Genomic DNA, 25,750 nt, shown 5'->3' on the forward strand with positions numbered 1-25,750 from the left:
GCAAAAATGTTCTGTTTGTTAGCTTCTTAGTCGATCGGTTTTTACAAGGCATGGCAAATGTTATTCTCAAGAAAAATACATATAGATTTATTATCTGTTTTTAGTTCACACACACACGAGGTTAACTTTAGCTTGTACTTATACTTTAGACATAGGTTAGGTAAATATAGAAGTTAGACACCAAAAAGTGTACGCCAAGAACGGAATGAGATAAATTCAACAAGATAATTTTAATTTTAATTTGGTAAGCACTTTTTGGAGGAATAGTATTCGAATCGGAAGATTGTATAATTTTGAAAAACAAAATTATGAAAGTTTTAAAGGAAATTCAGTTCGGTTGACAGAGTATTTTGGCAATTTTGCATAGGTAGCGGAGCTGTTCCCTCTAGATAGGCTTGTAACCAATCTGTTTCTATAATTTCAGGTGGACTAGGAACAACCCAACTGCATTCGTAGTACTGATGTCCTGACAACCGAACCTAAAAAAATATTCATAGCGTGCAAGAAACTCGTTGTCAAATAAGTGTGCATTATTCAAACCAACTCGTGTTTTATATTTATAGTTTAGACTTGATCATCTTGCGTTGTTTAAGGGTCATATAATATAGTGGGTTATCCGGTTATTAATTCGTTTTTGGCAAGTTTTAAAGGGTTTTTAGTCACATTTATATGCCCCTCTGGTTATGATTAATGAGTTTTCTTTCGCTACTTTTGGAATTTTATTATTTTTTGCCGCAGCAGCTCGCATTTTTGTTTTGCACCCCAAAGCCAAATATTATTGTTTAACAATTGACTTTGCTGCCAAAACAAATGTTTCTCAGGTCGACGGCTGTGCTTCAAAATCTTTTCGGGTTTTAATTGTGTGTCAAAGTTTTAATATTATAAAATCATCGGATTTTATTTGGATTTTAAAATCATTTTAGAAATGCATGGATATATAAAATGAATATGCAACTGCAACTTTAGAGATACTTAGAAACGAGTACATAGGTATATGAAAGTATCACAGTATAAATGTTTAGTTAATGGATTGCAACAGGAGAACGCAAACTGAGGAGCACGTGAACTCAAAAGCAGTAAGTACACACAGGATAACATGGCTTAGGTTAACATTTACGAGAAGCTCTACCAGCGACTACTATTGGCAAACGAAATGATCTTACCCAACAGTGGCACCGCATCGGAAGTGGCCGGCATTGTCTCGGCCACCATATTGAGAAACACGGTCAGCGAGAGCAGGATGGTGACACCTAGATATCAAACGGAAACGGAGAACGACTAAGTGATGAGGTTATATATCTTAGGGATATCATATCTTAGACTGTGTCGCTATAATGGCATTTTATCTATTACAACTATATTTTAGAATGAAATGAAATATTTATGGGTTGTTCTGGTAATTTGATAAGTTTTTTTTGTCAAGCCAGGTCCCCTCTACTTAATATTTAAATTCAAAACACGTAAGAGTACATCTCTGGGTAATTATTTTCCAAATCAATTGCCCGTGGCAGGACTTCTGCTCGACTCCTCTCGACAGCCCACATCAGTCACACTCCTCAAGAGAGAGTGCAACCCTTCCCCCGGGCTTCTAAAACTTTGCCGTGCACTTTCCCACACCCACTGCTGGCCATTTATTTCTATTTCAGTGCTGTGTACCCAAGCATCGTCGGAGTAACCGGCTCCTCGGGCTCGGTCGAGAGTCCCAACTGATTTTCCAAGCCACTAATGCTCTGTCCCGGCGATTGACAGCCCACTTTGAGGAGCATTCCTTGCGCCCGGCTCGTTGAACACTTTTCAGCACCCAGCCAGGGCGGCATTAGAAGTTCGATAGTTTGTTTAACAGCGCTGAGAGTGGCGGACGGGGTGGCGTTGGCAATAATGGGTTAATGTGCTATGTCAGTCAGTCAGTCAGTCAGACGCTGGGTTTGTAGAGCCAGCTGGCTGAGGGGCTCCAGCTCATTCTAATCAACGCGCTTGGGGGAGGCACATAATTTGAAAGTCGCTGCTTTCGCCACCGACTAGGCTGTCATTATTTAAAAAGTACTTGGCAAATACTCCTCGAGCGGCTCTCAGGCTGTTTGCCTGCATGTCGGGGGGCTCTTAAGTATTTGCGTGGCGTAAGTGGTTTGAAATTAATCCCCATCCTAGCTTGACTTACTTACCCAGTGATAGTTTTTCACCCGAATCAGGCGGCAGGGTGAAGCCGAGCAGGGCCATGGAGGCGATCAGAACACAGGGTATGATCAGGTTGAAGAAGTAGTACAGCGTCCGGCGGCGGATGATGATGGCGAAGGTGATGTCGATGTAGGGCTCCGGGCAGCAGTTGTAATAGATCTCGTTGCGCTTGCCAGGCACACCTGCGATGGTTCAATTGTATGGAGAGCGTTATACAGGGACTGGAGAGTCTAGCAATATCTGTAGTTATGTTGGCAGATATGTATCTGTGGCGGTCTTTACTTGGCACTCGGGCTGAGCATCTTGTTCTGAGCACATTACAAGAGTTGGGTAAAGTAGGGAGTAGTAGAACGGAGTAGTAAGCAGAGCAGATCAAAGTCTAGAGTGGCTGGTGAGTGTAATTGAAGCATTATTGCCATTTACAGTTCTTGAATGCTTTACAGATATGAGTGGCAGAGTGGCAGGGTGGCAGGGTGGCAAGTGGCAGGGAAGTGTGTGCGGTGTGTGGGAGGGCATGCCGGGCACATGGGTCTGGGTTCGGTTGAGTGTAAACTTAGTTTCGGGCAGAGTTTTATTTGTCTAGGCAAACTAATTGTAAGTAAAGTTAAGTAAGTAAGAGAGCAGAGCAGAGTGGAGTAAGCCGAGCAATTTACTAGGGGAAAAGTTTTATGCACTTTGCTTTCCAAAATGTAAATACGGAGTATAAAAGTATGTAGAGATAAGAAATCGTTTGCGGGCTATTCAAGTATGCATATACATGTACAAAATCAGAGTAAGTTGAGAGTAAAGTTGTGTAAGCGGAGCTTATTGGCTGTAAATGCAGAGTTCCTGGTGTGCCTAAAGGATGGTGTAAATTGTCTATATCCTCCTCCCCTGACTAACGAGTGATCTTTGTGGCTTGTCATGCTACTCGCTTTCGCATTGGGACAAGGGAGACTACAGCCGCAGCCAGGCTAAATGGTTGTCCCTGCTGATTGAAAGATTCTTCGAACTTCTGTTAATCTGGCCTCTGTGGGAAACTTTCTCCTCGAACTCCAAAGTACATCCATTCAAAAACCATGGAACCCTTTCCCAGATAGCGTCGCCTTCCTAATTGCTTTCCCCCCGCCCGGCTTGCGACATGTTCGCAAACATATTTGCAATAAAAACTTTTGGCAAAAAGCATTTGCCATATGCCCAAAGAAATGCAGAAGGAAGTGGGTGTGGGTGTGGCGGACAACAAAACTTCCAGCTAAATTATCTGCTCAACTTACTCCGAGATTACCAAAGGGATTACCAGGACAGAGACTGCGAACAAAACGCCCTGGCAGCGTATTTAAAAATGACCTAGCTACTTCGGATTCCCAAACTCCACCCCACAAACAGTTTACCTCTCATGTCTGCGAGCACTTGGCCAACTCAAAATAATTTGCATAAGCTGGTGGGGAAAAAAAGCCGCAAATGCAGATAGAAAATAAGAAGTGGCAGGGGGTCAAGGGGTAAGGGGGAAGAAAACAAAAACCCGCCGAAAAACTTTTGAAAACTCCCGAAAAATTACGCACAGAAAAATAAAAGCCGAAAACAGGGAATAAAAGAGAACAAAGTTGGCAAATGAAACTAAAATTTGTTGCAAACATTTTTCTTTTGCACTTTTGTGGCCAGTGTTGAGTCGAAAACTTTCTCTGTCTTTTCGAGGCACTAATTCGCAGTGCATGTATGTGCGAGGATGCAGAAGTATTTGTCTTTTAATTTCTTAATTGGTTCTGGTGTATGGCTCTAACTGCACAGCTCCTCCCCCTATCTATTCAGCTGGCTCAAACTTTTCCCAGACTATGAAACGCTTACAAAAACGATTTTAAGGTGTCATAGTTTTTCACGAGGCTTTCCACTGCCATTTGCGCACTGAATGCGAACGTATTTACGCTATCCTTCATTAGAATTTCCGGTTTTTGTGCCTTTGTTATTTTATTCTAGTTTGGTGGATTGTTGATTTTTTGATCTCGCAGCGCTTTTTCAGGTCGTTTTGTTGTTTTTAAATTTTGGATAACAGAAAAATATATAAACTTGTATGCTGTGTCTATAATTTAGAGAAAAAACTTATAAATTATTTGCTTCGGTTTGTGAAAATGTTCCATGCAGTTTTACTGCATTGTTTAAGAAATAATGAACTTTATCTGGGTAAAAGTGAAAATTGTATTTAATAAAAGAAAGTAAGGTTATCAAAAAGTATTTATGTACAGCTAGTGCTATCGCGATAGGTCCCCCATATCCTTAAACTAAGTTGTTAGGCAAAATGCAAAATATTTCCATGTCTTCATGGCTGTCTCTGTACTCCGAGACAGTTTATATAGTTTATAAGTAAGCGTTTTCTATTCAGCATTCACTTAGTTGCTTATCTATGCGCTATCCACATGCCTTTATCTGCGATTAAGAAAGGATTCATAGATTCCGGGAAAAAAATGCTAAATAAATGCATACCAGGACCGGACCTTACCTCTTTATCAGGTTAAAAACTTATTGTGGCCTGCCCTTGGAGTAGCATATTTAGGCCCAAAGCAGCCTAAAGTTATGCTCCTCCAAGCAGACTTCTTACACTGAGAGTAAACGAAATGTTTACGCGGCTATTTCGGACTTAAGAGTTAAAGCGCCCAAGAATTTTTGCGATAGTTTCGGTTGTTTTTGTTTTGAAAGTAGAGTGAGTGGGAGAACACTGGATAAGCGTGTGATTTGGGTGGAGTACGAAAGTATTTGAGTAATTTGGGTGGGATAACAACAGGGTTCATCGAGTGCCTTACTTAATTCCGTATTCATTGACCTCGAAATTGAATTGAACGAATTAACTATGGAAGTGTATTAAAAGCAGTGATGTAAACCTCCTCATCTCTAGATGATTGAACACTGCATTCAATCACGTATCGATGAGCAACACAGTCGTAGTTTCGAACGGAACGAGTTCGGAACTGTAGTTCGCAGCTTGAACCCTGCTCAAGAGTGAAAGAGAGTAAGTAAGTGATAGTGAGAGAGAGAGAGAGTCGAAGTTTCTTGGTGTGTGTGAGTGTCCTTGTGTGTTTGGCACACGAAAGTATGCTATAAATCAGCCGCAAGGCCCAAACTCCGCGGAGGAGCAGCAGCGAGTCCTTGGCACTTTGGCACACACACTCCGAACCGGGAGCATTGCGGAGCATTTCTCAACTTTTATCATCTTTTCTGTCTGAAGAACGGGGCAGAGACCGCCCCCGCTCAGAGCCTGAGTTTGGGTGTCGAAGTATGTAGAGAGTGGAGAGAGGAAGGAGGTCGCTCCAGGACGACGTTGGCTTACTCACCCAGTAGTTCCCACTCGCCGTTGAGCACGTAACTGCTGATATCACCGCCAGTTTCATCTTGTAATTGTAAATCCAGCTTTTTATACGATATTCGGGGAGAGGGTAGAATAATGTAAATATCTCACTCGCATCAGATCAATGCAGCAAAAGGAACCAAGGGAAATCATAAGCATAAGTGGTAAATATACTCGAATGGATCGGTCAAGCATAACAACTACGAGTTCTTTCAGTAAGTGAGTACTTCCTGGTTGCCCTGCTTGGACGGGAGACTGAACCAAACCTGGAATCCGTCGTAGGTCCAGCTGCCGAACTTCATCTCGCAGCGCTGGTCGTCGAAGGGGAACCACGTGATGTCGATCTTGCACGTCGACTTGAAGATCCCCGGCGGCACGTACAGGCAGGACCCGTTGTTGCGCACCACCACGTTCGTCTGGTAGGTGCCGTCGAAGCCCTCGTCCGCGCTGTTGTACATCAGCACGTCCGGCTTCCAGATGCGGTGCGGCGGTATCCGCAGATCCTTCACCCCGCCGTAGTCGGAGGTGTTCCAGCGCAGATTCATGTCGTTCCACTCCAGCTTCAACCACACATTCGTGACTAGCAATTGATTTTTCTCGTCCTACGGGCGAGAAAAAAGGAAATGGTCAGCCCAACAGGAAGTTAATTACACACGGCGCACCGTATGGGGTATTAATAATTAGCGCGTAAAAAACGCAGCTTCACATAACTATATTCATAGAGTGCAAACTTTGCTTGGAACTCGCTCTGGCTGTTTTTTATAAAGTATTTCCTGCCGCAACGGATGCGAGCTGCCGTGGGATTTGGTCGGCAACTCACTCGGGCAAATATGGCAGTTGAAAATTCGTATCAATCGGAGTCAGTTGTTTGCGCAGGCAGTTCAATGCAATTCATTTTTTTTAAAAGATTGAGAAATTAATCCGAAATAAAAAACTCTTTTTAACCAAAATAAGTAAGAGGAGCATTGGAAACAGACCAACAAGTCCATAATAAACATTTTTTTAACAATAGGAATATACAGAATTTTCGAACACGAAAAAGTTATAAGAGCATTGCACCATAAAAGAAAATTACAAAAAAGTAGTTCAATACTGATTTTAAAATTTTTCTAAAATAGAAACTTTAGAATATAAGTGGAAGGATTTTCGGATACCAAAACGTTGCATAAACATTGCCTCAAAAAAAAAGTTTTTCTATACTGGTACAATTATTTGGTTTTATTGACTAAAAAAAGGAGATTACGATAAATATTTAAGTAGAAAATGATAGCTATGGTCGATTTAACTTAGTTGGATTTTCCCCAAATTTGGGTATTTGTTCTAGCATTACCGATCTTTTCGTTTTTTAAATGTGGTAAAATAGCTTTCAACCAGTTTAAGATAGGTTTTTATTAAACATTTTATGTAGCAGGGTTAAAATAATATTTCGCGGTAATCTTAAATTAAAGTGACGTATAAACACAGTATAAGCTCCATCGTATTTATCAATCTTTTCAAAATGGAACAAAGAATTTTCACTAAATAAGTAAATATTTCCGGTATATTTTGAACCAAAAAATGAACCGCTTTTACTGTAAGTGAACTTTAATCAAGATAGTTTCGTTTTTAAATGGAGCCTAGCCCCGCTCCCCAGGGATGTGGCCCAATAACCGAGTCCGCGCTCAACAGCGAAACCAGACACCGAATCCGCCGCAGGGCAGCTGCTCCTAAAAAATTCAACTACGGCGCACAGGGCGTATGTGTAATTTACAATTAAATGCCTGAAATATTCATGGTTCACTCGGTGAGCAACGGCGGCAGGAAGCAGAGCCCCAACAAAAGCGAGACCAAAGCACAGTGGCAATCGAAAACAACTGGCGGAAAGCAAATCTCGGGTGCTCAGCTAACAAAGCGAGGGCAAAGGACCAAAGGAATCGGCAGCGGGATCGGATGGCGGAGGCAGGGGATTCAGGATGAGCACGGGCTCGCGCTGCTCGAATATTTTGTCCGAGCAATTTCCGTGGGCCAGGCTGCAAGTGCAATCACAAAATGGGCTCATATATGCGACAGGAATGCGGCAGAGATGAAATGGAGAGCCGAAACCCAAGGCCCGCAGGCGGATCCCTACCAGCATGCTGTCAATATGTTTTCCGGGCAAATCGGATCGGGCGGTGGTGGCGTTGAGGTTGTGGGGCATGGAGATGGTGTACGAGAGCCGGTGGACCAACAAAATCGAAGCATGCAGCAAATATAACGCTGTAAAGGAGCGACGTGGCAGGACTCGGTAATATTGCGGCCATAACGCAGGGCAAACATGGAGCGCGTCCCCGTGTGTGTGTGTGTGCGATCCTGGCTAAATATAGCCATTACATTATTGCACTTGACTGCAGCAGAGTCCATTTCGGCCAGCCAGCTAGCTCCCCCCTCACGGGCAAACAACCCCCTCTGCACACTTATATTTTGCAGTGCACTTTGCGACTGCGACCGCAGCAGACAAACAAATGCCTGACGCTGAAAAGTATGCCATGGTTTTTGCGAAGACGAAGGGGACTGTCGTTGGGGCAGGAAACAGGGTCGACAGCGACCTAATAAAATTCCGTTTTCCAAATTGAGTTTCTGTTAACGCTCCATAATTTTGTCGGCTTACACATAGAGTGCATTTTTGGTTTGACGCCACTCGTTTAATTCGTTTAGCCGACCTCGGAAATGGCATGGTGTATCTCCAGAGGCCCTTTTATATCCGGGATTTAGTATACCAAGACATTCTCCCATTTAAATTTGTTAGTTCACCCAACTTCAGCAGCAGCCCACCATCAACTGGCGGCTTTTGACAGGACGTTGCCTCTGTGGTTATGTATTCCAAATGCAGTTGTCGGGGCAACTCCTGTTCGCCACCCATCCAATTTAAATTTTGAATGCGCATGTTCATTTGGAGTAAAAGCGGTGCACACAATTATAAAACTAACAGCCGCAAAACGTGAGAGCGGAAAGAATTTAATTAAAAGCTCAGGTAAACCCAAAGCCAAGCTTAACAAATTTAAAGCCAGCTAGCTGAGTGGATTCCACAACGAAAATGTGTCACTACCTCTTACCGCAGCAAATAACAGTGTTTAAAAGACATTATGTTGTTCCCGGAACAAAGTTTAAATTTTCTAATTTAAATATTTTCAAAGAGGATCTATTTCTACGGTCATTATGCATAAATAATGTGGCACTGTGCGTCGCTGGCTGTCCGGGCCCGAATGCTTTTGATGCAGCCTTAGAAAAAGGAGCAGCGTTTGTGGGCTGTTTTTGTGTGCTCCTTAATGCAGCATCCGCACAAGAAAAGCCCATATATAAATGAAGCCCATGCGCATTTAAATAGTGTGCGTATATGTATAAAGCCATATGCTTATGTGTACTTGGTAAAAAAGCGAAGAAAATATATATAAATAAATTGCGGCTACGGGCGGCAGTTGTTGAATTTTAAATGAGCAAAAAGCAAACGGCAAAATTATTACAGCCCAAGAGTTTTTATTTCCCCCACTCGTCTCCTGCCCAGCCTTCGACCGGGCCAAAGACAAGTTTCGGTATGCGGAAATTTGCATACGAGCGGGGCAAATACATATGCCCTTAAAATCCGCATGCACACGCAGAGGCGGTTCATTGACATGGCAGGCCGGCGCAGTTCGGGGAGTTTAAAAAAGGAAAGCCAACTCGAAGCCGACTGAAAGTGTAGCATAAAACGCGGCGCTCGTTCGGCACGCACACTCGCACAGTTGCACACTCACGAAGACACACGCACACACAGGCACAGGCCTAGTTTCTCATTGTCCTGTTTATCCTGTATGCATAAAAAACGGCTGGCCCATCTCGACTTCATTACTCATTTTCCGCTGATATCCGTTGATACTCAGCCCCGCCCTGCCGTCGTCCTGCGCCTACTTAATCACTTCCTCCTCCGTATCCTTGGCCCGCGTCTTGGCCCCTATCCGAGCCCTCTTTCCCCCATTGATGCCAATTAATCTGCGCCTCGCTTTGTCTGCTCCTTTTTAATTAATGCGCCTGGGAGTTGTTTTATTTGTACTTTCGCCGCCCTTTCACCGAGCCCCGCCCTGTAATTTCCCCTCCTCGCCCTGCTTGCTTCGCCCTGACAGCCAACTTCTTTTTGTATCCGGTTTTCTCTGGCCTGTTTTTCACTTTCTTTTTCCCTTGGCTTTTTTCCAGCATAGTTCTCAATAATCCCCTCTCCATTTGTCAAGCCCGCTGATTGTGCTGAGCGGCGAAGGAATGCTTATTGGCTTACTCACAGACCTGCTTTCAATTCGACTTACTTTAAAAAGGATTGCGTTTTTAGGATCGGGTTTCCAGTCGGTGGCCAGCTAGATCATGTATCTGTAAATTAAAATGCGATTCAGCAGGGCTTACGCGCTCAATGGGATTCCACAATCCCTCTCCTCAGCCATGAATGTTTGATTTCTTTCACTGATTACTTCAATTTTAAATTGTAAAGTGCTTCGATTATGGGTTTCGTTATTTACTTTAATACGAGTACCCAGCACTTGGCGATTGCTTTCACTCGACGCATTTAATTAAAAAACACTTCAATATTCATTTCTTCCGCTGGGAAAATAATTGGAACTGATTTCAGCAGAGCCTTTGTTTTCTTTTTGGTAACGAGAGCGATCCCTGGACGCTTGCAAAATGCAATTAAATCGGAACTGTGTGCTGTGTACTTTTGCGGAGTTCGCTTTTCTCTCGTGATAATAAGTATAGTAACATAAGTTGGGAAAAAATATGTAAATAACTCTTCATATGGTTGTAACTGCTTCAATGCTTTATTGGGAGAGAGTTCACTTGGCCAGTTCCATTAAAATCGAAATTTTAAACTCCCTTAACCCTTAACCCTTAATTTATAACATTTAAAGGGAATAGCTCAGCTAAGGTACAGTTGCGGTTCAGTGGGTCAAAGTGCTGGCCCAATTCCTGCCAAACACTTTGGCAGCCACAAGCCATTGAGCATTCCACTGGACAGGACAGCCCTCCTCAGCCGGCCATCCTTTACATGCAGTTGTGTGTGCCTGTGACGTTGTGCTCATTTGACAAAGTCGTATCGGCACGGAAAAACGGGAACGCTTTGGAGGAGGACACACAGGACAGAGGATGCTCCGTCTCCGTCACTTGCAGGGGCAACAACATCAATCACAGTGAAAGTGAGTGAAGCCCTTGCCACAAGCCCCTACCCCAAACTCCAGAGCCAAACTCCAGCCCCAATCCCAATCCCAGCCCCAGTCGAAAATGCATTGAAAGCATTTGCGAAAGTATGCCAGGCATGTCCATAACCATCTCTGCACATGGGAAACCTGTTTATGTTGATGGAAGCCCGGCGGAGGAGACCTGGGCAGCACCGGGCCAAGAATAGAAAACCGCCGGCAAGTGTTGCAGCACGAAGGCATTCTAATTTCGTTGCCAGGCGTGGCGCACAACAAAGGGAAAAGCTCTTCCGGACACTTACACAAACTCATGGCTGAAAATGAAGAAAATGCAATTTCCAGCGGCAGGATTGCCAACAGGAAGCGAGCAGGGAAGGCATTGTCCCCGCTCTCCGAGGGGGCAGGTGACCTCCGGGGAAAGCAATTATGACCTGTGCTTTACATAAATCAAATGGGGATAAAAACCATATTACCCGAGGACTGCCATTGTTTGAATGGGCGTGTGATTAGAATCCTCAGAGCTGCCCAAGGAGCTGTTGACATTGTCTGGAAAGTGAAATTGATGAAAGGCAAAGGGCCCTCAATGTATCCATTTTGCCATTGTTCCCAGGGACTGTGGTGCAGCATTTTCAATTGCATTGTGCCGGCGGTGTTGGTGTTGCGAAATCCCTGCCAGGTGTTTAATCTTTAAATTGCTCGGAGACCCAGCTGGAGAAGGCAAAAAATATGCAAATGCCACAGGAGCCACTGCATTTAGCAGTTAAAATATGGCCACCGTCGAACGTTGGCATATCCTCACAGGACAACTGATGGCCCTGCCGACCTGCGAGTGGCAGGAAAATCGTTTACTTCAGATAAGATATGCTCTACTTTAAGGCGAAAATTCTTTTGAGTTTTCACCTACATATTTTTCGGTTCGATTGATAGAATAAATGGTTTTCCAAATGGTTTTTACCAGAATGCAAAACGTATATATAGTTTTTCTTTTAACTTTTCTCTTCCATTTTGTTGATTATTGGTTAAAAAATAACGCTTTAAATTGCTATAAAGCCAATTAATATGTTCTGCAATAGATAAAAACGGTTAGAGAATGCTGATCATTTTTTAAACAAATGAGAAAGAAAATCAATCAATTTTTCCACTAGATCGAATTTCTTTTTAACTTCCATGTATATATTTTTTATCAAACAAATGGGTACCAGGAAAACAAATATTTTTTCCACTTACAAATTTTATTTTATCAGAAATGCAAACGAGTATGTATCTCTCCTCCATTTTTCTCTGCATGCCTGTGCAATAAACGAAAAGGCCAATTGAAATGGGGGAGCGGCTAGAGAGTTATACCTTTATTATCGCGCCATATGCAACTAATTTCCTTACGATTACGATTCCCCGTCAGGCATTAACAACTTTTGATTGCCGCGACATCTAAGCGGGCCACTAACAGTGCGCAATAAAAGTTTGAGTACACCACAGGGCTCCTAAGCCGCAGTTCGGCATCCAGAGGTGGTAACGGCCGTCACTCGCGCTCATTTCAGCCGAATGACCCGATTTCGGTTTTAATGCCTGCGCGGTGCTCTCAGTCGTCAGTTGCCAGTAATTGCCGCTTTTCTGCAGCTCCAGCTGAATTTCCCGCTGCGCTTCGAGTGTGCGTGCTGCAGTTTTACTACCACCCAGAGCGGCAACAAACAACGACCGCCAGCGCATTGTGCCCATTCGTTCTGTTCTTTCAACTTCATTTTGCACCGGCAGCAACTCGCACTTCATTGCGGCGCCCACCCACCCCTTGGAAAATCCAGCCCCTCGGAAAAACCGCCCTTAAGCCCCTGGATTCTCCCCATGCCAGCCCTCGGGTTTATATGTTTTGGCACAAGGTGTGAAAAGCACATGTGCAAATTTTATTTATTCATTTTATTTGCATGCCAAGTGTGTACGGCTGTATTTTATTGTTAATGCACTGCCCGAAAATGTGGCAAACATGTTGAAGCCAAGCAGCTTGTTTTATCCTTGTGTGAAGTATAAGGTTTCTAAAAGTTAAGGGAATCTAGTTTATTATTGATAAATACAATTGATAGTTACACCTGGTAATTCAAAATGTACAGACATGATCTAAGTTCTAAAATGCTTTTTATACCAATTTTAGGTCCTATCATTATGTTAATACGCTATAATTTGTTCATTATTATCAGGAATTATTTTTAAAATATTTTATTTTACATATATTTTCAGGGAAAACTTGAGGTTGTTCCCTTTACTCCCCTCAAAATGTATGACTGACATTTCATCCCTAGCTTCTCTCAGTGCACTGTGCATTGCTTTTCCACTGTTTGCCTTTGTGAGGGAGTATTTGTTTGCGAATGTGCGACTTTTAGCGCGTCACTGAATGCGCAGTTTTCTAGCGTCTGGAATCGTTTTCGCTTTTATTTTTTCCCTGAGCCATGTATGCCAGCAGCAACTTTTCTGCGTTGCTGTTTTGCCTTTCATGCCTCATGTGTGAGTGCCTTTTGTTTGTGCGCTCCATTTTGCTGAATTCCAACTTTGTGCGGGACACTAGGCTCCTCTCCTTCGCAGGCTCAGGCTCAGGCTCAGGATCTGGTCCCGGTCCCGGTTAGGTGCTGGAGCCCTGCTCCTGGCTCCCTGCCCCTGGCGCGGTGGTGGCCAAACAAACAAGCCACACACACGGACAAATGCAATGCAAATCTAATATGAATTGAGGTTGTCTCACTAACAAAGGCAAACGCCTTGCGCCGCCTTTTCCGACAGCTTTCCACCTTATTCGCTCGCCACTTCTTTCTCTGGGCTCTATGTTCTAGGCTCCGTGTTTTCCCTGACTTTTCACCCCCACGCGCAATTGTAAGTTGGGGAAAAGTTTTCGCAACTGATGAATGCAGGACGGGCGACCGTCCGCCCGTCCTTTCGAAAGGTGAAAATGAGTCAAACGGCGCACATGCCACATGACGTTGCATGTAATTTGCTCGACACTGCCAGTCAGCCAGGATATGTGTGTGTCCTGTCTGCAAATAGGCCAGCGGTGCGGGGGTAGGGGTGGCTGCCATTCAAGGAACAGCCAACAGGACACACATACACACACACACACGTGTGCTCTCTGGCAAATAATTAAAATTTCACTTTCTTGGCAATTCACTTTTTACCCAGGACCAAATTGTGTCATCAGGGATTCTTTTTTCAGCTGCCTACTTTAAGGCAGCCTTTCAAAGGACGGGGAAAAAGTTGTGAAACCGAAAGTTCCTCGCTGACACAAGACTGGCGGTAATTAAAACGGGAAGTTAAAGGATGCTTTTAATGCCGTCACAGCGAATGTGTTAAGTAAACTAAAGGTTGCCTGCTGCTGAGACTCTAATTTAAAACGAATTAGGCAGTTAAGCCAAAGAAGAAGGAAGTTTAATTGATTTAAAAAAATAGAGCTGAGAATTTCAAAGACCTTGAATTCATATTTAAACTTATTTAAAATGTATTTAAGTCCTAAGAAAGCTTATACTACCTTAATAAATAAATGATAATAGTTTGCTTTACTTACCACATCGATAATTTGCATTAAAGTTAACCCAAAGCTTAATTGTAACGGGTCCGATTCATTGAGAACGGGACGTTCTAGTGTATTATAGGGATCCAAAAGATCGTGTAACAGTCTCTTTTCATGATATCCTGCTAGGCAAACTGCAAGTAGATAAGATTCGAATTAGTGCATGCAAAGTGCAGGGAGTGGCTTGGGGGTCCTGCAGCAGGACTGCAGCAACTGTTTGGCATTTCGCAGGAGCGCCGCAAATCAACATCAACAACTACAATTTATTGATATGCAAAAGTTTACGAGTTTTTGGTTTCTGCAAGTTGGTTTCGCTCGGTCCCCGGACCTGGGCTGGCAGCCAGGACCTCTGCGGATGCGGGCCGTGCAGTCGGCGTCGGATTGGAAAGGCAACAGGGAAAGGAGTTCGAAAGGATGGCACAGGAAAAGTTTTTGTTCTTCGCTCTGCCAACACACATATGTCTTTCTCAGTCGTTTGGGCGTAGGGACGAGACCATTGTTCTCGGGCAGGCGAATAACAAAAGGAAACTTTTATTGAGCAAAAGTTTTTCACATACAAATTTTCTTGTTACGTTTTTTGCCCAGCGATAATAGATTGCCCCACCCACAGCCCACAGCCAAACACACACAGGGACGGACATATTCGCATCGTTATCGGGGAATTATTTATGCATGAATGTGGGCAGCAGAAGAAACTACAAAAGAAACTAGATGATTCCGGGGGATTCTGGATCCAAGTTGCCCGCCCGCTCGTTGCCTCTCAATTTGATAATTTCTTAAGAGTTTTCCTCCAGTTTTCCTTTCTTCACCCACCTCCCCCTTTCCGCCATAAAAAACCCTGCGAGCAGACAGTAAGTAGTGGTAAGTTGCGGATTTATTGAGTTGATTGAGAATGCAGTGTGCAGTGTGGCAAGGGGAAAAATAATCTGGCGAAATTGCCACTGATGAGGTTTTTGAAATCGAATTAATCCCCGATTGATGTGCAGCGCAGCGTTCGCCCTAAATCTGAAGAGGTCGGTAATTAAATTCGCCGAACAAATCCACCTCGGGCGCATCTATTTTAGTGCAGCCAGCGTTTGGAATCTATTGTAGGTGGGCGACTTTTGGCTTTTGCCGAGCTTAGCCCGCTTAACCCAAAAGATTTGCATACGAAATGAACAGCGTTTAGAAATTATGCACATGAATTTTTTAGTTTTAATTTGTCTTTGGTCCTGCTCCAGCTGGCTTTCTCCGGCCCTGCCACTTTCTCCGCCGTTTTTGCATATTTCATTCGCTTTTCACGCGCGCTCTCTTCCTTGTTCATTTAATATTAAAACAAAATGACGAGCCTGCGGGCCAAGAAAGCCGGCCGAGACCAGATGAAGGCAAAACTGCAGCTAACGAGCACGGGCCAGGCCAACAATGAGTGGGTCGCTGGGTGGGCCGCCTGGTGGGGCACCTAGTTAGGCCTTTAAGGCAAAGCATTGACACCAGCCGAGTGGGGAGTGGGGTGTGGGGAGTGGGCCTAGAACAAAGCAACAGGGGCGCAGCAGGGCCTCCGAGAAGACAAAAACTGCTGAACAAAAACAAAAAAGAGGCCAACGTCTGATGAAGTGTCAAAATGAATGCGATAATAAAACAAATATGAGGGGCTGCCAGCGATCCTGAGTATCGGCTGACCATTGTGACTGGGCACAAAGGCGACTTTGCCGACTTTTGACTGCGGCATCACGAGCGAAGACTTTTGTTTTTACTTGCTTTTTTGTCTAACCATCATAAACAGATGAAAAACGAGCATCAAAAGTGAAACGTACAGTATACTTTGAATTATTTTTCATGCAGCCAAAAGTAAGCAGGAAGCTTTGGATTACTCTAAAGCCTATTCTTTAGTTTAATTATTTAAAAAAAAATTATAATTTAATTTAGAAAAACTGTTCAATCAGTGAAAAAGAGAGTTAAAACAACATTACTTCAAAGTTCTAGAATCTTTAATATACACACTTCATTATAAATTAAAGAGTTCATGATTTATTATTGAACGAAAGTAAGAACTGGCAATCGTTCTTAAAGACTTCTAACAAGTCATTAGCTTTCCATTTTCGACTCGTTAACTTCTCGCGAAGTCATCTTTAAATTTAGGTTTCCCGACGCTCTCTACTTTCCCAGCAGGCTGCGGCCATTCGAAATGCCTTTTCAATGGCTGCACTTCCGTTTCGTTATTTCCCTTTTTTTGGTTGAGTGTCCTGTTGTTGTTGTTATTGTCCGTCGGCAGGCCGCATAAAATTGCAATTTTATTGCAGTGGAGCATGAAAAAGTAATTGCTATTTCACAAAGCCAAGCCAAGTCGTTGGCCAGACAAGGATAGGTGGAGCGGCGGAGGGAGGCGGCAACAGCTGCAAGGACCGTGGGTTGCAAGGACCGCGGCGGGGGGCACACTCGAGCGGGCCAATTTAATGGGCAAAATAAAAAACAACCGAAATTGGTTAGAAAATGCAGCTGCCTACGAAACACACGCCGCAACAACACCAGTAATAACGACAGCAAATTGGCCGATGCTCCCCAAAAATGAAAATAAAAATTCAAAATAAGAAGTTGGGCCAAGAGGCCGTCGGATAGCAAATGCCAAAATACTCTTTAGTAGAAAGAACGTCTTCAGCAATAAAAAATATTAAATTTTTACAATCGTAAATAAATGTATTTTCTTATTTGTACAGACTTTGCTGTCCTGTTACCTTATAAAAAATTCATTTTTTTAGACACATAAGGAATATAAAACATTTTTTTATTAAATAAATAAAATAATAAAAATGCATTTAGAGTCATGCTGTTTTACGTATAATAATACTTTTTTTGGGATACCTACTTCTTAAAGCGAATTTCTTGACTCTGCTCTAGAGTTAATCCATTATCCTTGCCTCGGCCAAAGGACCTCAGATGAGAGTACAGAGATGGCAGGAATATTCCGACTCGCGCTGTCCGCCGATATTAAAAATTGAAAGCAAAATGAAAACTGACGGGGCGCCAAACCACTTAAGCCCCCAAAAACCGATACAAGTTGGGGTGAGAAGGGCTGAGAAGGGGTGTGGGGGGACAACAGTGATGAAGCTTGATGGCTGTCTGTTCAGAAGGGTGAACACTGTACAGCCAGTCCCACGACAGGCGAGCTGCTAATGGCTGCGGGGGAGCAGCAGGAGCGGCCAGGATTTGCAAAGGACTCCGGGAAGGGAGAGCGAGAGAGAGCTCTGAAGCGAGCATTTTAATAGCGCCAAGGTGACGCTTAACCATTCAAAGCTTAATTTATGCAATAAAAATTCCAGCACTAACCCGCCCCTCCGGAGTCCTCCCAATCCGCCCCAAACACACACCCCCACACCCATGCAGTTGCCCTTAATTGGATGGGGCCTGGGCGCTGGGAAAGCATTTAATTGCTTATGACTTTCTTGTTTTCCTTTTTCCTGTTTCTTTTTTTAGGAGCTCGGATGGGGCAGATAGAGTAACCTGAGACAAGAGGAGCCTTAAAAACGGAAACAAATCGATAGGTAGCTCTGGCTGGGAGCAAGAAAATAATATCAAGAGAGAATCCCAAAGATATTGTGTTCCTCTGTCGGCATTATATTGCAAAGATTGCTTAATATATCCTTTATGTGATTACACTTTTAACTCCTGTTAATATACCGAATTTCGCCACTCTTTCCAGTGAAACAGTGACTGGTATTCCCGGGAATTCCCCGGCAGGGCCATCAATCAAAGTGCCTTGTGTCCACTATTGAAAATTATGAGTGCCATCACATTAAATGATTGATTTTGGTCCGCCCTACATTTCTGAGTACCCTTCTCTGGCCACTTTCCACCGCTTCAGGTTTGATTCTTGGCAAAACAGTATGGAGATGAGCTGATGGGCCCATCATCTGTCTCGGCCGCATGTGTGCGATGCTCTGAGCCTGGATGGGCTCCATAATGCAAATGGCAGGCATGACATGGTGTTTTTCTTTCTTGTACAACCCTTTAGCTAATGATGGAAGGGAACTTGTGACATTTATCGTATAGATTGATAGAACAGGGAGGGAGTTGACATTTTGCGAAAATTCCTGAATAAAGCATGCCCCATGGGGGTGTGTAGGAGTTCCATCACTATGTTGCAGGCATTTTATTTCTAATTAGAACCTTTAAAAGCAGTAAACTGACATTAAAAGAAATAAGACAATCGCACCATCCTTTTGCTAAAATTCAAATTAATTCCATCATCGCATGTAAGCGGCGGCAGGCAAAAAGTGGAACGACGGGGGCTGTCAGAAGCGAAGAGGCTTGAAGTCTTGAAGCCTGCCAAAAGCCTTTCGGTAGCAATAAATGTCATACTTGCAGGACAAGACCAGGGGGAGTGGAAGGGGCACTTGGCTGGCCAACGGGGCGTATGAACGATGTCATAGGGCAAGCGCATACTCGACACACTCATGAATACAGTAGCAAGTAACAGCCGCACACACACTCACAGCTGGTGTAAGCAACGTTGACGTTGTGCAAAGTTTAAATCTGATTAGCGATGGCAGCCTGGAGAAAGGCGAGAGCAGAAGGGGGGAGCGGAGCCGTACAATATGGTCGGGCGGAAACGGAAGTGCTGCCATAAAATCATAAACATGCACACGCATGTGGACAGACGGCAATTGTTGTTGAAACTGCTGCTGCTGTCGCTGCCGCTGGTGTTGCATGAAACATGAACTCAAAGCCGAAGCGACAGGACAGACACAAAAAACGAAGAGGGAATGAACGACTTCGACTGCAGACACAGAAATTGCCACAGCGTACACACATGGCTCAAATTTATGAATACCGCCAATGGACGGTGGTTCAAGAGCACTTGAAAAGTATTCATATCATTAATTTTAAATTTCAAAAATGTTTAATTCTTTTACAAATCTTTGCTTTATCTAAAGACTTTCCAAAATCGGATATCAAAATTAGAAACTAAATCCCCTATATTATAAGAAGGCAATTCAAATACATCCTATTTAAGCATCTTCATATCTTAAAACAAATTAATTTAAATTAATATAAAATAAGTGTTAATTATATTGTTTTATATCTTTAAATTATGTTTTGTGTTTCCTATACTGAATTCATAAAAGCTATGTCTTGTCCTCATGTTAAACTAAAATTTGGTTTAAAAACATTGGTTTAAAAATTATGAATAATTCGAACTTATAATCTACATTTACCTTGGTTAGTATAGGAACAGGAAATTTTAATTAAATAATTAAAATAAATATAAGTGTTTTTCCACGGCATAAATCAATTATAATTCAACTAAATGGTTTAATTACATTTATTTCACTAGAATTACCCTAGATATAAAATGTTTCTTCTAACAATTCGTCTACCATTCACTTCAGATTTTTATTATATTTATATGAAATCAGGGCCTACAGAAATAATAAATTCAAATTTATTCTTCGCCTTCAAACCACTTTCACCACTGTAAATTGTGTGTACTTATTACGCTTCCTTGGCCCGGCACGCTAGCCGCGACACGCGAGTGCTGAAGCATTGGCAACACCCTCCATCCTGCGCTTTTTGCTCCTCCGGCCATATGGGCAGCCATTAATAACCCCAATATGTGTAAGTGGCAGTCGGGCCATCTCCCCGCCACCATCTTCAGGTGGGCTTTCCTGCCTGCTGCTAATGGAGTGGCAGGCATTCGAGCTGCTAACCGAACTTGGTCCTTGTCTCGTTCAAAATATTGTTGCCGTGACAAAGAATTTCGAAGCTTTTAGTGCAGTGCAGTAGCGGCAAAACAGCAAGAAACAAAAAATAGCATTAAAAAAGATTTTCTAAACCCCTTGCCACAAGCACTTGAGATGGGAAATTTCTGTGCAGCAAATGCTTGTTGAAAGTATTTATGGCATTGCAACTTTTCGGCACAGCACCAGCCACACATTGTTCGACATGACTTTGCCTAGTTTCTGGCAAATGCTTTTTGTGCCAGAGAATGTGGGCCAGCTAAGGCAGGGAATATAGTTTAATTAACCAACAAATTCCGTTCTCTGAGGGCCATTCAAAGTGAGACGACGTTTTGGCCAAGTGGAAAGTGCCAATTAAAACTGAAAAGTTAAAACTTTTCAATTATATCCATTAGAAGGCTTATCCTTCAATAGGCCTCGTTCAGGTGCATCTGAGTGAAGAGGGCAACGTTTATGCAACATGCCCTTTGAAGGACCTCAACTGCGGCCTGCCACGCGTTAGCCACGAACAAGGACTAAGGACTCCTCGAGTGGGGGCGACGGAGGAAAGAAAAGAAAGAAAATAACCTTAGGCGCAGACGCTGTCAAGTGGCATAGACCGGTCTGAGATGGCTGTTGTTGCCCCACTTGAGGCTGTCGTAAATGTCACAACTGGCGAACAACAATGACAACAGGGGCAGCCCAGCCCAGCCCTCGAAATATCCCCACCCTTGAGTGGATTTATGTGTCAAAGTGACAATATGTTGCCGGCGTGCATTATGTTGCTGCTGCGGCTGCTGCTGTTGCTGCCACAACTGTTGCTTTGTCTGCTGCTGCTTGCAGCTCTCGAGGTAAATTGAATGGCACTCACCTTTAGCAGATAAATTCAAATATATCAATAAAAATATCCATGAGTGTTTATTAAGTCCGTTGATTATTTGCGTGCTGCTGCTACTGCTGCTGTTGCTGTTGCTGTTGCTGCTACTGCTCCTCAGTTGTGCCGCAAAGCTGCCTAAATAGGAAATAAAGGCGGTGGTGCTGATCGCGATCCCTCTGAACAGTACTGCCGCCCGCTGTTGCACGTGAAGCTGCCACTGTTGCAGGGTCACCAGCAACACCTGCAGCACCTGCAACACCAAGGTGAATGTGGCCTCGTCGCGACTCGCTATTGCAGTGCTGGTGTCCTTTTCGCTGGTGCGACATTGCATGTAGGTGGCCGTCGGAGGCAGATTGATGTTGCTGATGCTCGTGCTGCTGCTGCTGTGGCTGCTGCTATTGCTAGTTGTTGCTGCTGCTGCTTCCTTAAGGGTTGCTGGTTTTCTTTTTCGTCGGCGACGCAATCGTTGTCGCTTGCGTGCACACAGTCTTATGTTTGTTGGTTGTTGGGTTGTTGCTCGATCGCCGGCAGCAATTGCTGCTGCCGCGAAGCCAAAAGGCGACAACATGTTGCTGTCTAGCAGTTGCTGCTGCTGCTGCTGTTGCTGCTGCTGCTGGTCATAGCTGGCTACATCTTCCGCTCTTTGTGCTGGCTTCTGTTCTGGGCTATTGTGCTGCTTGTTTGCAATGATGCTGTGGTGTTTTGTACTTAAGCTCCTTTGTTGCAGTTGGCTGAGTTGCTGGTGTTGCCTCCTGTTGCTGCTGTTGCTTCTGCTGCCGCTGCTGCTGTTGCTGCTGCCGCAGTGCGCTAATCTAACTGCCAGCCACAGCTCATCATCGTCAACTTCAGTCAGTTTCAGTTGTGCATTTTTCATAGTCTCTTTCGGTGTTGGTTGTTGCCAGCGGATATGTTGTCTGCTCTCTACTAGATTACAATGATTTAATTTTCGGATTTTTCGGCCTTATCCAGCGGCTGCAGCTCACATTGTCCCCTTCTGAGGGGCGGAAAAGGGGGCTTAATTCCCCTTTGTGTTGCGTGCCTCGGCTGCCCTTAATACCAACTAATCTTATGAAATTTTCACCGCCTTTCACTTCCTCCTTTTACATCAATATGGCAAGTATAAGTTTTATTGTTTGCAACATTATTATGTCTCTCCTTTGTCTTCTTATTTTCTTTACAACCACAAGAGCGTTTTCCTATTATTTTTATGCGTTTTTCTTACAATACAAGTTTATACCTCAACTTTCTTTCTCATGGTGGCTTTCACAATATTATACCATTTTCCATGTTCTTTATTTTCTGTTGATGTTCCTAGTTTTAGTTTTCTCTCTCATTTGTTTGTGGTCTCCGCTTTTTTGTATCTTGTAGTTGCTATTTTATTCTATATTCTCGTGTTATTTTGCTATATCTGTAGAGCTATTCAATTGTTAGTTGTCCTAATGCAATCCGTTGCAGTTGTATATGGCAGTGCTTGGTAGCATTTGGTTTCTATTGATTTACTTGACTTCTTCCTTATTTAAGTACGCAAAAGTGGCGACTGAAAGGAAGAAAAAAGGCGCATTTAATAAAATATGATAATATCATGAGCTGTAGGTAATTGTAATAAACAAAACTGACTGCAATTCAAGGCTAAGACCTTAATTTGTGCTAAGCCAGCAGTACATTGAATACACATTCCATTAATTCCATTAGCAATATAAAGGGCAATCAAGATCCAATCGTCATAAGTCGAGCAACCATCTTGCATTAGAATTTGGCCCCGTGGCGTTATTTCAATTTGTCCCTGTCAAGCTTCTCAGATTCCGACCGCTTCAACTGTCCAGTAACCCCAGGCTATGGCCTACGACTTTGCAGTTGACCTCAAAGGAAAGCATGAGATGCACAGACTCTCTAAGAAATTGACCGAATTTCAGTTTCAATTACTCAAACTAATTAGTTTTGCTAAAACAATAAGCCCAAACATGCTGCATGCTAATCGCCCCCAAGCATTTGGGCAGCTGCCAGCCGGGTCAGGATGTGGCCGGGAATCATGGATGGCCGAGGGGCCTACTTAATGCCAGGTCCGAGTAAGTGCAGTGATTCCAGGCCCGCAGGACTCCTCTGGCTGTCTCAATAAATAATGCGTATGCAAACGATGAGCCCACAAGGACCCCAGTGTCCTGGCAAATGGCCGGGTAGGAATTGCGGCAGCTGCAGCATGCAAAATGCAAATGCCACATCGGAATGGGGAACTTACCATTCCTGACGTTGATGGACATGTGCGGGACATTTATGGCACGTCCTGTTAAGCAGGACTCTGGCCGATCAGAGCGGGATTTGCTGGCCACGGACCGTGCAGCTCATGCATATTCATGCCACTACTTGTTACATGCCGGGCAGTTTGCATTCGGAAGTTTTTGAATAAGAAAAAGACAATCAAACTGGGACCACGCAATTACTTTGGCCAGACCTCTGGCATAAGCCGAGTGCTTGGGACCCGTTCTCTTGGCCGAAAACAGTCCGAATGTCAATTGAATTTTTGTCCTTTGAAATGCCAACCGTTTTTGGCAGCTCTCTCAAAAAAAAGAAACAATTCTGTCCCCGGCTGCCGGAGGGGAAAACAATAAATGCATAGAATAGAAATGTCAACAAGCAGTCTCCCCCACATATTCCGTTTGCCCAAACCAGTCATGGCCCCCTGTCAAAGTTGAGTTTTGCAACTGTCAGTGAAATTTGAATTGAAAGAAATGGAAATAGTTTTTGGTCTGCTGCGAGGCCAGGGAGTTTTCTGCTCTGACATGTAATAGGAAATATTGTTTTGCATCTAAAAGGCTGTCAGCGACACAGAAAACATCACAACACTCTGATTGCCAGCTCTAAATATTTGCTGCGAAAAATATTTTATCTAGAAAGCAATGCTAAATTGCACGGACAAAGGCTTCGTAGCACTTGCTGGATTTGCTTCCAACTGACTTTATGTATTATGAATTAAGTTATGGCAGCCCAGACATATAGTTGAACACTTTATTAATGTATGTATTAAATGGAGACATACAAGCTTGGCTGCCAAGATTTTTATAAATTAAGCCAGTAAGTTGGTCGAATATCAAACGAAAGCCATTATGGCATAGCAATTTTTTCAGGTTAAAAAGCCAACAAATTTTAAAATTGTCTGACTGTTTTAAAGTTTGTGTATGTTTCATATCGCTACTTAACACTACTTAGATGCATTTGGGTGTGGTTACCCATTAAACAAAGAGCTCACAATGGGCTACGAATGACAATCCCATTTCGGAAAACCCGGCACCGAAAAAATCTTTTCACTGAAAATCCCGCTGTGAGCACTCAAAACAGCGCTTAAGCCGCAATTGAACCTGTCCGGAAGGCAGGCATCCCGTCCAAGTGGCGTGCATAAAGCGATGACGCGGAAGACAGGGGCCATCTGCAGCTTGCAACAGTTGGCGGCGTGTTGTGGTGGCATTTTATGGGTCACTTGGCCCGGGGCCCCTCCACAACAACGGCGATGCCACTCAAATATTTAGTTGTGCGATCGCACAGGTGCAGGCGCGGATGCTGGTGGCGGGGAGCCCCGAAAAGCAGGCAGCACTTTATTTCTTGGCTGCCTGCCCAGTGGCAAATATTGCGCATACGAACCGTGGACAAAGACGGGAAAGGTATCGGCTTCGCTTTTATTGCAATCGCTGTAAAATATTCGAAGAGTTTTGCGGTCGTCTAATCAGCTGAAGTGGCAGACCGCACAAATTTTGTGCCATTTTCTCGCATTTACCCAGCCAGCCAGGCAGTCAGGCAGCCAGGCAGGCGTATTGATGTATGGAATTTTGTGGAATTTATGCGATGGTCGTCGCATAAAATGAACGACCAGCTGCTGGTCGAGGCGGCTGAGGGGGCGACGGGGCAAAGCGGCAACTGTTGGCGTCGCATTGCAGATGAAACCATTTTTTCGGACTCCAGAGACTTTTCCGTTTGGCGCGTGAGCAAATTAATTTTCAGCGCACAGAGCAAAAAATGGTTTCTGCATGATGAACGAGGGGCAGGAAGGGATCGCCGGCACTGGGGGCTAGAGATGGAAATGGGCAAACTGCATGGTGTAAATGATAGCCAGCCCTTGGTGTGGTCGCCACTCGCCAGTCGCCACTCTCCCCTCACACAGCTGGCTCAATGAATTATGAATTCGCTTGGCAAAAAGTGGAAATTGTTTTATTTTTTTTTGCCTTATTTCCCAGCCCGACTCCTTTCCCGCGTCGCGAGTTTTCGCCGGGCCGGTTTTTATTTTGCGGCTTGCAAAAAGAATTATGTGCTGAATGTTCTTAGCCATGTTACGACCAGACTTTTCCTTGGCGGCTGTTTGGTTGGCGAAAACTAGCGACAGTTTCGCAATGCTGGAAAATTAATATTTTTACAAGTGGATTTTCAGCTGTATTTATCTGTTTTTCCTTTTGGGCTCACAGCTAACCGCGAAAAGTTGATGACAAACTGCGGACATTTTCGAAGGGATAGGGCTAAGTGGTTCCCAGTTGTTTCTTTTGCATGTGACGGAAATTTATTATATATTCCCTAGCTCTTTTTTTTTTGATGTTAAAGAATATTCCAGAATTTTCGTACTCAGTTTTTATTTCCACTGAATTATTTTTTGCAAATTTTAAAATACCTTTCACTCCAAAAATACACCTCTGCTGCGTTCTAAAGCAGCCCATAAATAAAATTAAATGCGAAAATCAACAGAATTTGTGAGCCCATAATGCAGAAACAATTTACACACGTCCAATGAGGGCCCACGCATCTCCTTTGGTGGGCGGCAGTGTGTGTATTTATTATTTATGCGACTGCTACGGATGATTTATGTTCGGTTATATTTGTCGACAGGCGACACATTGAGAGAGGCAGGGAGACAGCGCCACTTTACATGTGTTTGGCTAAAAGTGTTTGCCGTTTTAATGCAAATATGCAAACAACAATGGCTGCAAACGCGCGGGG

The 25,750-nt window shown here is 43.7% G+C and overlaps 1 protein-coding gene across 4 annotated transcripts in view; it reads right to left on the reverse strand.

The window, feature by feature from the left end:
* The window catches only part of LOC108033635 (neuronal acetylcholine receptor subunit alpha-7), a 55,501-nt gene that overhangs the window by 11,182 nt on the left and 18,569 nt on the right, over positions 1-25,750 (reverse strand). For all 4 annotated transcript variants that reach the window (XM_044094546.2, XM_044094545.2, XM_017108053.3 and 1 more), the window contains exons 3-8: positions 20,771-22,313; positions 14,201-14,340; positions 5,758-6,093; positions 5,478-5,553; positions 2,163-2,357; positions 1,164-1,250 (exon numbers count right to left, since the gene is read on the reverse strand). In XM_044094546.2, the coding sequence (XP_043950481.1) occupies positions 1,164-1,250; positions 2,163-2,357; positions 5,478-5,553; positions 5,758-6,093; positions 14,201-14,340; positions 20,771-21,650 (1,714 nt within the window). In that variant the 5' untranslated portion in view covers positions 21,651-22,313. The remainder of the gene's footprint in view (positions 1-1,163; positions 1,251-2,162; positions 2,358-5,477; positions 5,554-5,757; positions 6,094-14,200; positions 14,341-20,770; positions 22,314-25,750) is intronic.

Source organism: Drosophila biarmipes, chromosome 2L (assembly GCF_025231255.1).
Source record: "Drosophila biarmipes strain raj3 chromosome 2L, RU_DBia_V1.1, whole genome shotgun sequence".
NCBI classification, from domain to species: Eukaryota; Metazoa; Arthropoda; class Insecta; order Diptera; family Drosophilidae; genus Drosophila; species Drosophila biarmipes.